Here is a 17,228-nt window from a genome sequence, read left to right as displayed (position 1 = left end):
CAACACTGTCCTGGCACCTTGCAGAACACTGGGGACTGTGACAAGCGGCGACAAATTGACACAGAGAGACTGAAATGCACAGGGACAGCAGCCTAGTGGCCTTGAAAACTCAGGTTGACACTTCCAGGGAGGGAATGGGGGAGGTGGAGCCCAACTCCGGAGACAGTAAGAGACTTCCCCCATCCTCCTCCTTCTCCCTCCTCCTCCTCCAAGGTACGCAGAGATTTGGAGCGGCGGAGGTGAGCCCCGCGGGAAAAGCAGAAAAGGGTCATTGCCACTTTAAATGACTCAGGAAGTAAAAGGAGGCCTCCTGACGGGGAAAGGGAAAGTGGAACCGGGGCGGCGCGGGGGACAGCGGCAGCAGCAATCTCGCCCGAGTAGCGGGAGGCTGAGCGGGCGGCGCCACGCGGGGGCCGACGGGGGCGCCGGGTGCCCGCGCCGGAAGTGCCCTGCGCGGCAGAGGAAGCTCAGGGACAGAGCGGAGGAGGCCGAGCCAGCGGAAGGCTCTTTGCTGCTCCGCCCGGGCAGGGGCTGCCCCGGCCCCAGGTCCCGCTTCCAGACGCGGCGCGGTCCAGGCGGGCGGCGACTCCCGAGGAAGGGACCCGGGGCGGGAGAAGGAAGTGAGGAGGCCGCGCAGACGGAGGGCGGCGAGCCCTGAGGCCCCGAGGCCTTACCGCGTCACAGCAACCACATGGCCTCCGGAGTGGGCGCGGCCTTCGAGGAGCTGCCTCACGACGGCACGTGTGACGAGTGCGAGCCCGACGAGGCTCCGGGGGCCGAGGAAGTGTGCCGAGAATGCGGCTTCTGCTACTGCCGTCGCCACGCTGAGGCGCACAGGCAGAAGTTCCTCAGTCACCACCTGGCCGAATACGTCCACGGCGCCCAGGCCTGGACCCAGCCAGCTGACGGAGAGGGGGCGGGGAAGGAAGAAGCGGAGGTCAAGGTGGAGCAGGAGAGGGAGATAGAAAGCGAGGCAGGGGAAGAAAGTGAGTCGGAGGAAGAGAGCGAGTCAGAGGAAGAGAGTGAGACAGAGGAAGAGAGTGAGGATGAGAGCGATGAGGAGAGTGAAGAAGACAGCGAGGAAGAAATGGAGGATGAGCAAGAAAGCGAGGCCGAAGAAGACAACCAAGAAGAAGGGGAATCCGAGGCGGAGGGAGAAACTGAGGCAGAAAGTGAATTTGACCCAGAAATAGAAATGGAAGCAGAGAGAGTGGCCAAGAGGAAGTGTCCGGACCATGGGCTCGATTTGAGCACCTATTGCCAGGAAGATAGGCAGCTCATCTGTGTCCTGTGTCCAGTCATTGGGGCTCATCAGGGCCACCAACTCTCCACCCTAGACGAAGCCTTTGAAGAATTAAGAGTAAGTATTGGGCCTTCAAAGCATAAGCCTAGGGGTCAGAACACCTGGGTTTCTGCTCAGGTGGCCTGACTGTGACCACATTCGCTTTCACTGTGTCCCTAAGAAGCTAGTCTTTCCAACTTTTTGGGAGCAGTTCTTATTCGCCCTTTTTGGTTGAACTCCTTTGAGAATCTAATGAAAGTTCTGGACTCTCACCTGAGAAAATACATGCACACACAAAATCTAGTATACAATTTCTAGAAAATTGCAAGTTTCTGGTCTGTGGATTCCAGGTAAAGCATTTCTTGGGAGTTTTGACCCCACGTAGGCCAGTTTCCACAGCATCACTATTGTTGAAACTGGTGCTTTGTGCTAGGGCTCTTGATAAGGCAATCTTTTTGCCTACTTGAAAACATGGGAAATATGATTTTGCCACATGAATCCAATCAGGTGGTACGTCTGCATTGAAAAGAATAACACAATAGTTTAATAGTAACTTCATATGTGCCCTGAGTTCATTTTAGATTCTTCGTGTTTGAAACTTAGTAGAAAAGGAGGGTAAGAAGATGGAGGCCAAATTGGGGTGGGAGTGGAAGTTCCCATGTCCTCTGTCTGGATCTTTATCTGTCTTGGACCTTACTGGTCCCCCAGGCAGTGGACACTTAGGAAATGTTTGTTGAATGAATGAATTTGCAGACGATGCGCCTTTTATTTATATTGTGGATATCTACTATCATTCAGAAAAACTGCTGGTGTTAATCGGGGAGGGAGGGGGGAAATTTTGAATGGAGTGATCAGTTGATTAAGTAATCTGTATTAGCGAGCATTGTCATATTATGATGACTTTTGCTTTCCTGAATAGGGAATAGCTGGCTTTGGGATAACAAATACTTAGAGAATGAAGCTCATCTTTATTAGGTTTTCCCTTTTTTAGTCCCTGTTTATAATTGTAAAATGCACATTCAGAAAGTATGTAAAAACTTACAGTCTAACAAATAATTAAAAAATAGGTAGTCTCCAGATTAAGAAATAGAACATTGCTAGCAATATTGAAGCCTTTCCCCCATACCTTTTCCAATTATAACCATCTCTCTTCTGCATAAGTAAGAATAATCTTGACTTTTGTGATCATTTCCTTGCTTACCTTTATGCTTTTACTCCATATGTATGCATTCCTAAACTTATTTGAACTTGACACTACGGGTATAATATTTTTATCATGCATTCTTCTGGGTTTTGCTTCATTTTCTCAACATCGTGTTTGTGAGAGTCATCCTATGAGTGGCTGTAGTTTATTCAGTTTCTTTACTATATCGAATTCCATTTTATGAATATGCCATAAGTTACCTATTCTGTCATAGATGGACATTTGATTTGTTCCCAGGTTTGGGAGCATCGGGCTCTTACAAATAATGTCAGTGTAAATATTCTTGGTCCTGTCTGTTGGTGTACATTTACATATATTTAAGTGGCCTATAAACGCAGGAGTGAAATTACTGTGTCAGAGGCTATGCATATCTTCAGTAATACTACATGTTGCCAACTATTTTCCAGAGTGGTTGTACCAGTTTGAATCACTATGAAGAGTATATGAGAGTTCCTGTTGCTCTGTATCTTTAACACTTGCTGTTACAGTATTTTTAATTTTTGTCAATCTTGTGGATATGTAATGGTATTTTATTGTGGTTTTAATTTTCACTCCTCTTATTACTAATGACTTTGAGGATCTTTTGTATTTTCTCTGTGAAGTACCTAGTCAGTTCTTTTGCCCATTTTTTTTTATTGAGTTGTCCTTTTCTCATTATTTGAATTTTTATATATGTTTGTTCTTTTCTTTTCTTTTTTTTTTTTTTTTTTGAGATGGAGTCTTGGTCTGCTGCCCAGGCTGGAGTACAGTGGCTAGATCTCAGCTTGCTGGAAACTGTGCCTCCCAGGTTCAAACTATTCTCCTGCCTCAGCCTCCTGAGTAGTTGGGATTACAGGCACCTGCTGCCAAGCCTGGCTAATTTTTGTAATTTTTTTTTTTTTAGTAGAGACGGTTTTGCCATGTTGACCAGGCTGGTCTTGAACTCCTGACTTCAGGTGATCCGCCCACCTGGGCCTCCCAAAGTGTTTGGACTATAGGCATTAGCCACCATGCCCAGCTATATATTTGTTTCTGATTTTTTTTGTTGTTGTTGTACTCTGTGTGGGTTGCAAATATCTTCTATGTGGTTTTTCTTTTTTAAAAAGTTGTGCTTTGAATAGAAGCTCTTCATTTTAATGTGGTAAAACTTATCGATACTTTTCCTTATGGTTAGTGCTTTTTGTGTCTTGTTCTACTTAGTATTGATTTTTGTGTAGTAGAATTAGCGGCTCAATTTCATTTTTTCCCCATACAGATAGCCAATTACTATTGGCATATTTATTGAAAAGCCCTTCCTTTGTGCACTGATTTGCTGTCCCACCTGTCATATATCAAGTGCCCGTAATGTGTGTGAATGTGTTTCTTGGCTCTTCTGTTCTCTACTGTTGATCTGTTAGTATATCCCTGTGTGAACAGCATGTTTTCTCAGTTACCATCCCTTTATAATATGTCTTAATATCTGGTAAAGCAGGTACTTCCATCTTGTCTCATAAGAGTGTGTTGGCCAGTTTTGGCCCTTTACATTTCTTAGAGTCATAGTATTAAAAAGCCTGCAGGAGTGTTTTTGGATATTGTATTAAATTTATAAGCCAATATAGGGAGAATTAATATCATTACAACATGAAGTCTTCTGATTAATTTATTTAGGTCTTTTTTATTGCTTTGCAGTAAACTTTTATTTTTTTTTTCCCGAAAGATTTTTCACATCATTGTAAAATGATTTTATAGTATTGTAGAAAATATGAGCCAGGCACAGTGGCTCACACCTGTCAGCTATATGGAAGGCTGATGTGGGAGCATTGCTTGAGTCTAGGAGTTTGAGGCTGCAGTGGATTATGATCCTGCCACTTCCCTCCAGCCTGGTCGACAGAGCAAGACCCTGTCTCTAAAATAAAAATAAATGGTTTTAAGTTTTGTTTTCTAATTGTATATAGGAATGTGGTTAACTTTTATGTATTGATTTTTTTGTAATCTAGCTGCTGAATTATCTTACATATCCTAATCATTTATCTGTAGATTTATTCTACATACATGATTATATTATGTGTGAAGAGAGATACTTTTTGTTTGTTTCTTTTCAACCCTTATACCTGTTATTTGTTTTTTCTTGCCTTACTGCATTGGATAGCACCCCCAGGATTATGTTGAATGGATGTGATTGATAGATATTCTGGCCTTGTTCGTGATCTAGCAATAATTGATAACATTGCACAAATAAGTGATACATTCTATGGTTTTTGAAAACAGATATGTTTTATCAGTTAAAAAAAAATTCTAGTCCTAGTTTGCTAAGTTTTTCTGAATTTTGATTCATTACTTAATATCAAATGCTTTTTTTGCATCTTTTGGGATGATCATGTGATTTTCTTTTTTACTGTGTTATGATGATGAATTACATTAATTGATCTTTTAAAGTTAAATTTAAAAATCAGTGATATGTTCACATGCCTCAAAAGCCTTTGCCCTTTTTACCTGATTCTTCCATCAGCTGTTGGTAACTACTTGTTTTTTTCTTAGAAACAGGATCTTACTCTTGCTCAGGCTAGAGTGCAGTGGTGGGAGCATAGCTCATTGTAATCTCAAATTCCTGGGCTTAAGCGATCCTCCCACCTGAGCATCCTGAGTTGCTAGGACTACAGGTGTGCACCACCATGCCTGGCTAATTCTATTTATTTTTTGTTTTGTAGAGAGGGTGTCTTGCTGTGTTGTCCAAGTTGGTCTTGAACTCCTAGCCTCAAGCAGTCCTCCCGCCTCAGCCTCCTACAGCTGTGGGATTACAGGCGTGAGCTGCTGTGCCTGGCCAGTAACTGTTTTTATTAGTTTTTTGGTTACCCTTCAGGTGTTTCTTTCTGCAAATAGAGGTGTGTGCATATATATGGTCTTACTTTCATCTCTTTGTATTGTCGTATTTTATAATTAAAGCAGAAAGGCTAGCATTTCTGGGATTTCCTTGACCCAACTTGGTCAAGTTGAAGTAGCCTCATGTTTTTGGATTTGGCTTATTAATAATTTATGTAGTTTTTTTCGTTTATATTTATGGAAGAAATTGGCCTATCATTATTCTTTTACTGTTCTCGTGAGATTTTGCTATCAAAGTTTGGCTTCATAGTCTGAGGCAGAGTGTAGTGTTTCTTATATATTCTTTCTCTCTTTTAATAGTCTGGAAGTATTTGTGAAAGACTGAAATATTTCTTCCTAGAGTGATTGGTAGAACTGACCATGGAAGCCATCTATTCCTGGAGACAGTGAAGGGGGAAGGGAGAGTTGGTTTATTATTCGTTTATTATTGGTGTTTTGTGTTTTTTGTTTGTTTGTTTTTTGGTTTACATTTTTTAACATCCCCAACATTTTTTATTATTTTTAGTTTCAAACTTTTAAGTTCTGGGGTACATGTGCAGGATATGCAGGTTTGTTACATAGGTAAACGTGTGCCATGCTGGTTTGCTGCACAGATCATCCCATCACTTAGGTATTAAGCCCAGAATTCATTAGCTGTTCTTTCTGATGCTCTCCTTCCTCCCACTCCCTATCCACTGACAGGCTCCAGTGTATGTTGTTCCCCACCATGTGTCCATGTGTTGTAAGATGCAGCATTTGGTTTTCTGTTCCTGCGTTAGTTTGAGGATAATGGCTTCTGGCTCCATTCATGTCTCTGCAAAGGACGTGATCTGATTCGTTTTTATGGCTGCGTAGTATTCCATGGGATATGTACCACATTTTCTTTATCCAGTCTATCACTGATGGGCATTTAAGTTGATTCAATGTCTTTGCTATTGTGAATAGCACTGCAGTGAACATACATGTGCATGTATCTGTATAATAGAATGATCTATATTCCTTTGGGTATATACCCAGTAATGTAATTGTTTTATGTAGTATTTTTGACTATGGACTCAATTTCTTTAATAGTCATAGGTCTGTCTAGGTTGTCTATTTTTTCTTAGGTTAGTTTTGATAAGTTACATTTTCTCAGACGTTTCTCCATTTTATCTAAATTTTCAAATGTGCTAGTATGAATTTGTGAATCATATTCTTTTTTTTTTTTTCTGTAGCTGTCTTAGCTATTCCTTTAAGAACTGTAGGCATATTGATTGATAATCTGCCTCTGATAATTCTAGTGTGTGAAGACTTTGTGGACCTCTTTCTGCTGCTGTTTTAATTTTTTCATGTTTCATGTTTTTATTTCTTTTTGTGCTGGGTTCTGTGTAGCTGTGTAGCTTCTCACTGCTTTTTAAAAATTGCTTATGGTACTTTTCCAAATCTTGCATGAAGCTGCATACTTTGAGAGAGGATTTGAATTTGATTCTGCTAAGGCCTGAGAGTACAACTTGTTTAGAATCCCCTTCTACTAAATTAATTTCTTGAGGTTTCTTGGACCAAACTTTCAGGAGGACCTTGCCCACATCTTAGAGACTTTCTTTCATTTTATCCCCCTCTCTGTTTTGTTTACCTCTCTACCTTCCCCTTTAGATGTTTGGGTAGTGACAAGTTTAGTTTGCTTTTACTCTGAGATTTTACGCCTTAGCGGGGTGAAAAAGTGAGAGGGTCCCAAGTCTATATGGAAAGGATCCCCTTTATTTATTTATTTATTTATTTATTTATTTATTTAGAGACGAAGTTTTGCTCTTGTTGCCCACGCTGGAGTGCAGTGGCTCCATCTCGGTCGGCTCACTGCAACCTCTGCCTCCCAGATTCAAGTGATTCTCCTGCCTCAGCCTCCTGAGTAGTTCGGACTACAGGCGCCCACCACCATGCCCAGCTAATTTTTTGTATTTCTAGTAGAGATGGCATTCCACCATGTTGGCCAGATTGGTCTTGAACTCCTGAACTCAGGTGATCCACCTGCCTTGGCCTCCCAAAGTGCTGGGATTATAGGCCAGAAAGGATCTCCTTTAAATGGTTTTTTGTTTGTTTGTTGTTGTCGTTTTTGAGATAGAGTCTTATTCTGTTGTCCAGGCTGGAGTGCAGTAGCGTGATCATGGCTCACTGCAATCTTTGCCTCCTGGGTTCAACCAGTTCTCCTGCCTCAGCCTCCTAAGTAGTAGGGACTACAGGCATGCGCCACCACGCCTGCCTGATATTTTGTAGTTTTAGTAGAGACCGGGTTTCACCATGTTGGCTAGGTGAGTCTGGAGCTCCTGACCTCAGATGATCTGCCCACCTTGGCTTCCCAAAGTGCTAGGATTACAGGTGTGAGCCACCGCCTGGCCATCCTTTAAATGTTTTACTCTGAGCATGCCATAGGCTTTGCTTTCTGTTATCCCATACTCCCCTCACACCTCACTTTCTACTAACCAAATGCACAGCCTAGTTTCTTGGGCTCAGTATATGTTCTTAGATCAAAAACTGCTTCGTGCACTCTGCTTATCCTAATGTTAGAACATTACTAACTGAACTGTAGACTTTACTGAATGTCACTAGTTTTTCCTCTGATGACTTCTGTACCACGATTCTATCCGGGACCTCACATTTCCTTGTTTTGGATGATCTTGACAGTATTAAGCAGTGCTAGTGAGGTATTTTGTAGAATGTTCCTTGATTTCGATTTCTCTGGTGTTTTTTTCCCATGGTGAAACTGGAGTTATAAGGTTTGGGGAGAATATAATATTCTTTTATGCTTTGTTTTTTTACACTTAGTATGTCCTGGAACTTACTCCATAGATTCGCTTCATTCTTCATGTATAGCAGCTGGAAATACTCCATGAGTGTCACTGAATTCTTCATTTAAGATACCGTGTTTTTCAACTCTAGAATGTTAATTTGGTTATTTTTTAAGAGATCTGTTTCTCTGCATCTTTATGGAAATCATCCTTGATTGTATGTTACATTTTTCTGATTCTTTTTTTTTTTTTTTTTTTTTTTTTTTGAGGCGGAGTCTCGCTCACTCAGGCTGGAGTGCAGTGGCACAATCGCAGCTCACTGCAAGCTCCGCCTCCCGGGTTCACGTCATTCTCCTGCCTCAGCCTCCCAAGTAGCTGGGACTACAGGCACCCGCCACTACGCCCAGCTATTGTTGTTGTATTTTTAGTAGAGATGGGGTTTCACCGTGTTAGCCAGGATGGTCTCTATCTCCTGACGTCGTGATCCACCCATCTTGGCCTCCCAAGTACTGGGGATTACAGGCGTGAGCCACCGTGCCCGGCCACATTTTTCTGATTCTTGTCATGTCTCACAGTTTTTCATTTAATGCCAGATGTTGTGTTTGAAGGAATTGTAGAGACAGGAGTAATATTTTCTTTATTCTTCTCAGAAAGAGCATGGCATTTGCTCTGTTAGGCAGGTAGGGTGAGAAACTGCTCATTTTGGTTCAATAAAGATAGGAGCTTGATGGCAGCTCTGGTTTCAAATGTTATGAGTGCAATGAACATTTACTTATTGGCAAGAGAATATCTTGGAACAGTAAAAGTGACTCAGTGGGATGATGGACAAAAGAAGAGGATCGTTATTATACTGCATTCATTCATTCAGCAAGTACTTATTGAGAATCAACTGAGTGTAGATACTTTCTAAGTATTAGGAATATAGTAGTGAACAAAATGAAAGTCTGTACTTTTGTCAGAGCTTACATTCTATTGGAAGGAAGTAGGAAAGAACAAATAAGCAAATCAACATGTAATAAGTATTATAAATGAAAAGTAAAATATAATACAGGATTAGAAAGGGACGGGAAATATGCTAGCTCTACCACTTTTTGACCTTAGGCAAGTTATATTATAGTTTGGCCTTGTTTCTGTATTTCTAAAATGGGCATAATGATAAGAAATAAAATAGAGCTTTTGTGAGAATGAAATTACTTTGTGGGTGATTAAGAAACTTTAACAATGCCTAACACATTGTTAGTGCTCACTAAATGTTAGCTCTTCTTTTTATTATTAATATAAAGAGGCTAATTATACAAGTTTAGAATTGAGAGGAATTTGTACAATTTATGTTTTGATACCTCAGTGTTTAACCAGGCTGTCAGTGGCTGGTATTGGCAGTAGAAGGCCAAGTTCTTGCCAAAGTCTGCTGACATTTAGAGAAAAAGCAAACTTCAGAGTAGGCCAGAATGAGCAGAAAAACAGGGTGATCCTACAGCAAGAGGGGATTAGGGATGGAGACAACCTAATAGGGAGTGAACATCTTGAGGGGACAAGATCATCACTTAGTCACTTGAAGTACTGTTCTTTCTTTTCTCCTGGATGGTGCTGTATTACAGTTTTGGTCTGTGGCATTTGGTCTCCAGGGGATTTTGTGGGTCCAAGTTTGAACTGAGCCTAGTCTTTAGCTTTATCATAGAAAAATAGTTATGCAGCCCAATTTATGACTTCTTACCGAGTCATGACTTGTCATCTCACATATGTGTGTTTCTCTTACTCTGACCATAATTTCTGGCTACGAAAATGGGTCACTGGATCTGACAAAGGAGCTTGATCTGGCTTATGGATTTATTCATACAAAAATTCTTACATTGTCAAGGGAATTTGCATTCAGAGCTACATTTAATGAACTTTTATGTTGAAATAAAAGTGCTTTAGATATACTCAATAGTCTAGTATTTTTAAAAATTATTTTGAACACAACCTACAGTAGAGGAAATATATTTTATACTGTGATCTCGTTTATACACACAGCCACTCACCAGACATACCCCGTTAACTCAAATGAGACACCATTTGCCTTACTACATATATGTTCTGTTTCTCTTCTATTCTGTTAAAAAAAAAAAATTCTGGACCCTCCCACTACATTGATCTCATGGCACACTAATGTGTCATGTCCTGTGGTTTGAAGACCACTTGTCTAGTTTACCCCAAGATCACCTGAAGAAAAGGTAGAGTCTTACAAAGTGGCAAAGGGAGAAGTGGTTGGCAGAATTCAGTAAATATATAGCATCTGTGGAGTTCTTAACATGGCTTTTCTAAAGACAGATCCGAAGGTTTTTAAGCCACACCCTTTGCTTTTAAGATGGGTGTTTGGGAAGAATGTTTGGTTAAGTGATAAGAGGAACAACTGCTTGGGGAGTGACTGAGGAGACATTGGTATCTGGGTGGATGGAAGAATGTAAGTATATGCTCAAAGAGCTGTGATTCTCGAGGAGCTGGAGGTATGCCGTAGTGTATTCCATAGGGATCAGTGAATCTGGCTTTTCAGTCAGCTCATAGAAGAAGCTTTCGTAGGGAGACAGAAGGTTGAAGGCTTGCTGTAATGTATCTATTTATGTTTTTAATTTTTTGTTCTTGCTGAAGAGATACAGGTCACTTCTAATTAGAGTTTGTAGCACTGGCATACATAGTGGTTCAACCAGTGTCTTATTTATTTGTACAGAATAAGACAAAAGTAAGACCAAGGTAAAGGGAATGGCATGCTGTCATTAGTTGGAGCCACCCTTGCGTAGTTCTGTAGAAAGTTTATGTGAGGCCTGCAGTTCTGGGATTTCCAATCAAAGTGTACTTTCTTAACCTGTAAAAAGTCTTGAAAGTATGCAGTGAACTAGACAGATAGGGCTCTAGCTTTTTGGAATTCACTCTCTCCAGTGGGAAAGAAATAGCAGAGTAATTTGGATGGTGTTATGTGCTATGAAAACAATAAATCATGGTAATGTAAGAATGAGTTGGTGTGGCAGGATAGGTTACTTTTTGATAAGATGTGTTATAGAAGGCATCTCTGAGCATATGACATTGGGTGGGGACGTGAATTATGACATCTTGTGAAGTTCTAGGGAAATTTTCCTGTTGTATTACCATTTGATGCTACTGTATAGAGTCCAGTGATTTTATTCATAGCAGAGACAATTGGTTTGGTTTATTTGAACAACTCCTCATAGAAGGGTTAGTTGGCTCTGTAAATGAGAGAATGGCATTGTTCTAGCATTTGAATGTGTTGTTAGCACAGATGAAAATACTGCTCTATGGAGGGTATATGAGATTATGGGAATCCCTTTTACATTAGTTAGATTTTTTAGGGGATTCAACATTGATGGTGATGAAGCTTCATTAAAGAACTAGAGTGCTTAGCCAGTGGTCTGAACAGTCCACTCGAGAGTAAAGATCCAGGCTTTCTCTACTCTCTCTCCCAAAAGTCTGGTGCCCTCTTTTTCTCTTTTCTGGCCTTTCAGTCAAAATAGGATGAGTTCATAGGCATTTTATGCTGTTAGGCAATTGCTTTTTTGGGTAAGATTGCTGATGCAGTAGGCTTATTCTTAGGCTCCTCTGGTGATAAAGGACTCTTGAGCCTCTGTCACCATTGTCTTGACCACAACTCTCGACATGGAGGTTGCCCTGCCTGCCTCTTCATTGACATACCCACCTTTTCCCTCCCCTTGCATCTAACCCAAGTCTGAGAAGCCAGAGATTCATCTGTATCAGTGCCTCGTATGTGTTCTGCTTGAGGTTATAGTTCAGTCTGGGAGGACCAGCCCAGTTTCATGCTCTTATTCTTGTTTTAATAGAACCAGGGGCTAAACTTGTTAGGTGGCAGTAAGGAACACAGATGCTTATGGACCTTTCAGAACAGGAGATGTATTATAGACAGTGGATGAAACAAAAGCTTTAGTCTTGATATGGGGAGTAGAGATGAGAATGGGGTAAGAAACGCAGAAGCCTGACTCTGGGAGAGTTGAATCTCGTGTGTGTGGGTGGGGGAGAGAGAGAGAGAATTGTGTGTGTGTGTGTGTGTGTGTGTGTGTGTGTGTGTACATATCACTATGATAGGATCAAACCAACATTGCATCAGATGCAAAAAAAGTCAATGTTGATGCCCTTTTTAAGTGTCAGAAAACTGATCAAGAATGAAAAAACCAAAACCAACCAATCAAGCAAAATCTACCAAAGGCTCAATCCACAATTTACAGCAAATAACTATATGGGCAGTGACTTTGATGTATACTGTAATGTGCTAGATTATTTTTGTTGAACATTTATATATTAAACCCACTTCAGATGGGTTTAGCTAGTTTTTGGTAAGGTAATAATTGGTTTTTAACATCAATAAGAAGATTAGCAAATACATTCATTATAATATGTCCAAACTATAACATATAGCTAGCTTTCATTTTAGAGACTGATTATGTTATTTTTTAAACTAATTTTATTCATCTGAATAATTTTGGAGCGTTTATTATGATGAACTGTGTGGTGGATACTAAGAAGAATAAGCAAAGTTTCCAACTTCAGCAAGCTTACAGCGCAATAGAAAAGATAGTCTTTTCACATGCTTATTTGTGTGTATTAGAGAAAAGGTACAAACAGTATGCTATGGAAGTGGAGAGAAAAGAGAAATTGATATCACTGGAGGGCATGCAGCCAGGAATAGATTCTTAGAGGAAGGAGTCTTCGAGGTGGGCCTTGAAAGATGGATAGGGTGTTACTAGGTAGATATAGGCTTTGAGGTATCCTTCTCTGTGTTCCCATTGTAACAGCCTGTGAACATTTATTGTAGCACTAGATACTGTGTACTATGTCATGTTATTTCTTTCCATGTCTTTCACTGGTGGGTTATAAACTCTTTAAGGCTAGAACTATATGTTATTCATCTTTGTATTCCCAGCACCTAGCACAGCGCCTGCTGGATAGTAGATGAACATGAAATATGTGATAAATGTGTGATAGGAAGTATAATAATCTTGTTTAGTTCCAGGGCATTAATGAAGAACTGAGAGAGTATTGCATAGTTGTTATATATCAGTATTTACATTGGGATTAATTTGACTGCATCTAAAATAATGAAATAATTTGGAAAAATCCAAAATAACTACTCCCACATGATGTTTATTTCTCTGTCACGTAAAATAACTTTGGGTGTAGGCAGTCTAAGGTTGGCGTGGCAGAACCATGAAGTTACCAGAAATGTAGGCTCTTTTCAGCTCCATTCTGACATCCTTACTGCATCATGGACCAAGATGACCGCTGGAGGTCCAGCTAGTATTTCCAAGTTCCAGAATCACAGACATAGAAAAGTGAAGGGCACACCCCTCTATTTTTGTTTGTTCGTTTGTTTGAGACAGAGTCTTGCTCTGTCGCCAGGCTAGAGTGCAGTGGCACGATGTCAGCTCACTGCAACCTCCGCCTCCCGGGTTCAAGTGATTCTCCTGCCTCTGCCTCTCAAGTAGCTGGGATTACAGGCACCCGCCACCCCGCCCAGCTGATGTTTGTATTTTTTAGTAGACACGGGGTTTCGCTGTGTTGGCCAGGATGGTCTCAATCTCCTGACCTCGTGATCTACCCGCCTCGGCCTCCCAAAGTGCTGGGATTATAGGTGTGAGCCACTGCACCTGGCTGGGCACACCCCTCTATTTTAAAGGGAACTCTTGAGAAGTTGTACACATTGCTGCTTATGTTTCATTGGCCAGAACTCAATTCCCTGGCCTTACCTAGTTGCAAGGGAGGCTGGGAAACAGTCATTTCTCCAGGCCACAGTGTGTCCAGCTAAAAACCGAGATTCTCTTACTAAGGAAAAATGGGAGAATATTTAAGGACCAAACAGTCTTTGACCCAGTTGGCTTTGCAGTCTGTTTTTGAGTCTTAGCTCTTCCACCTACTAGCTGTATAATGTTGAGTAATTCACTCAGCCTCTGAGTCTTGGTTTCTTCTTCTGTAACATGAGTTAAGTAATTGTTTCTCCCTATTGAGTTATCATTAGGAACAAACAAGATCATAGATGTAAAGAGTTTAGCACAGTGCCTGGAATATCATAAGCCCTCAGCAATGGGTTGCTCTTATTCTTATTACTGTTATAAAGCCATCTAAGGTTCTATTCTGAGTTCCATTCCAGACAAGTTAGTCTGGCAGCAGTAGAAGTTCTGGACACCAAGTTTCTTGGGTGCAAACTGTTCATCCCCCTCTCCTTCTGTTCCTTCTGCCTGCTCTAATCTGGTGGGTAGATAGGCTGGAGAAAAACTTGCCTTTAGGAAGAGGCTTCTGTATATTTCAGTGTCCTGCTGATGCCTTATGCACTAGCTAACCAAAACACAGCTGGTAGGTCTAATTTTAGGTTCACAAGTCTTGCTGGTTGTCCTCTTTAATTTCTGTTTTACATTCTGAACTGTGGGAAGTTTTTATAGAAGCAGAGGGGAGGTGGGGACAATATACTCTTCACTTTCTGGTTAGAAAATAACCTTCATTTTCTTTCTAGTAGGCAGTCATGGGGAGAGATGTAAGGTTAAGTTTATATAGGCACCCCTACTGTTTTCCTCTCAATTTTGAGTGTGTGTGAACCCTGGCAGGCTCGAACCTGTGTTGATTGGTAGACTCTGACTTCATGTGTATAAATAATGAAAATGCTAATCTTTGGCCAAGGTTATAAAACCAAGAGAGTCTAGGAATTTTTGTCTGTTGTTGAGTTTTGAGTCTCTGTTTCCAGATATATGAGAAAAATAACATAGCTGTCATATATTGAGTGGCCAGGTCATTTTCATATATTGTTTCATTTGTTTCTTAATAAAATTCCACAGTAAGCTGTGTTGTTATGTTTCCATTTTATATATGAGGAAACTCAAAAGAGGTTAAATTTTGCTGAAGGTTACTTAGCTAGCAAGTGTAAGGACTGGGATACTGGGATTTGAATCCAGGCCTGACAAAGTACATATTCTTTCCATCATTCCATTTTGCCTCTACAAATTTGATTACTCCCTCTCATATTTAAGCCAAGCTGTACTGGTACATTATCCTTATGTTTATTTTCTGTATGAAGGTATTTAATAAATGAATACTTTCTGAATATCCTAAAACTATTTTTCCCCTTCTCTTTGGTCTTCTTTCTATATATTGTATATAATTTTAATTAGTAACCGATTTTTTTTATTTTGTTCTATTCAGCACTTGTCTAGGTCAATACCTGATACTTAGTAGTCACTCAGTATTTTTATTTAATTAATAATAACAATAACAGAAATGATAACTAACATTGAGAACTTAGCTTGTACCTCTTCTCTAAACTTTCCTTATATTTTTTCATTTAATGTTCACCACAATTCTTTGAAGTATAGTATTTCTTAAGATAATTTTGTATATTATTCCAAGTTAGTGGCATGTTATTTTCTTTTGATCTATTTATTTATTCAACATATATTTATCGAAGGCTTAAAATTTGCCAGGTGGAGTATTTTGGGCAGTAGGGAACCAACAAGAAGCAACTCTAAGTCATGGAATTTATAATCTTTGAGCAGAACAGACAGTAAACAAGTTAAATAATAAGTAATATTTTAAATAATGATAAGTGCTATGAATAAACAAACCGGGGAAGGAGATAGGGAGTGACTGGGATGTGGGAATGAGAGGGAAGCTTTTTAAGGATCCAAAGACTTTTTGAACTAGTGACCTGGGTATAGTTAGAGCCAGTGATGAGAAGCTCTAGAGGCATAATGGTTCAACTGAAGGGAATAGCAAGTGTAAAGGCCCTGAGATAGAACAAGTTTACTAAGGGGATAAAATGAATGGCTGGAGTATAATCAGTAGGGGTGGGGTGGGGGTTGAGTAGTGGATGAGGTCAGATTACCAAGTAGGCTGTGGTAAGGATTTTGGGTTTTATTCTAAGTAGTCATAGACTGTTTAAGCAAGGGAGTAAATGATCTGATTTATATTCTTAAAACTTCTCTTTGGTTCCTATGTGGAGAATGGGGCTGTAGGGTAGCAAGAGCAGAAGCAGTATTGCTGCTTATACTAGGTTGGGAATAGTGAACAATACAATAGTGAAGAATACATGCCAATTGGATATGGTGTATATTTTAGAGTTAGGCCTAAAAAGACCTGCTGATGGATTTTTTTCAGACCCAAGAATGACTTCGGGTTCTGACAACTAAAAGTGATGGCCTAGTGTAGGAGTGGGGGTTTGGAGTTAGAAAATGAAGTAGTATGAAGGAGATGATAACTTTTGTACATGGGACGGTGATACTAAAATTTAATTTCATTTCCTTTTGACAAAACCTTGCTTTCTGATTCCTTGGGAGGACTTCTCCCCTCCCCCTCCCCCCTCCCCCTCCCCCTCCCCCTCCCCCTCCCCCTCCCCCCTCTTCCCCTTCCCTCCCTCTCCCCCTTCCCCACCCCTCTCCCCCTTCCCCTCTCCCCCTTCCCCTCTCCCCCTTCCCCCTCTCCCCCTTCCCCTCTCCCCCTCCCCTCTCCCCCTCCCCCCTCCCCCCCCCCCTCCTCTCCCCTCCCCCCTCCCCCTCCCCTCTTCCCCTCCCCTTCCCTCTTCTCCTCTCCCCCCTCCCCTCCCCTCCCTACTCTCTCAGTCAGTGTCTTGCTCTGTTGCTCAGGATGGAACGCAGTTGATCCCCACCCACTGCAACCTCCACCTCCTGGGTTCAGGTGATTCTCATGTCTCAGCCACCCAGGTAGCTGGGAGTACAGGCATGCACTACCATGCCCAGCTTATTTTTGTATTTTTAGTGGAGGTGGGGTTTCTCCATCTTGACCAGGCTGGTCTCGAACTCCTGGCCTCAAATGATCTGCCCGCTTTGGCCTTCCAAAGTGCTGGGATTACAGGTATGAGCCACTGTGCCTGGCCAAGAAGGACTTCTGTATTCCATCTTCTGATCCTTTTCCACTATTTCTCCCAGACAAGACCTTCTGGTAAAATGACTAAGTTGGATTGATGTTTTTTGTTTTTTGTTTTTTGTTTTTTTTGAAGAATGATATCGACACAAGCCAATGGAATAGGGAGAAAAACACCCCAAAACAGATAGCTAGTATTCTTTCTGAATTCAACATCTTCTGATTGATTCTTCGTAATAATAGAATTCAATATTCAGGAGCCAGTTTAGGATATTTATGTGGCTTATATTTACAT

General features: G+C 41.0%; 1 protein-coding gene across 1 annotated transcript in view; it reads left to right on the top strand.

The window, feature by feature from the left end:
• The first annotated feature begins 275 nt into the window (after positions 1-275).
• TRIM44 (tripartite motif containing 44) overlaps positions 276-17,228 on the top strand; it is a 134,097-nt gene continuing 117,144 nt past the window's right edge. The window contains exon 1 of the mRNA XM_050759447.1: positions 276-1,360. Coding sequence (XP_050615404.1) covers positions 692-1,360 — 669 coding nt within the window. The 5' untranslated portion in view covers positions 276-691. The remainder of the gene's footprint in view (positions 1,361-17,228) is intronic.

The sequence above is a fragment of the Macaca thibetana genome, chromosome 14 (assembly GCF_024542745.1).
Source record: "Macaca thibetana thibetana isolate TM-01 chromosome 14, ASM2454274v1, whole genome shotgun sequence".
NCBI classification, from domain to species: Eukaryota; Metazoa; Chordata; class Mammalia; order Primates; family Cercopithecidae; genus Macaca; species Macaca thibetana.
This window is presented reverse-complemented; position numbering and strand designations above follow the sequence as displayed.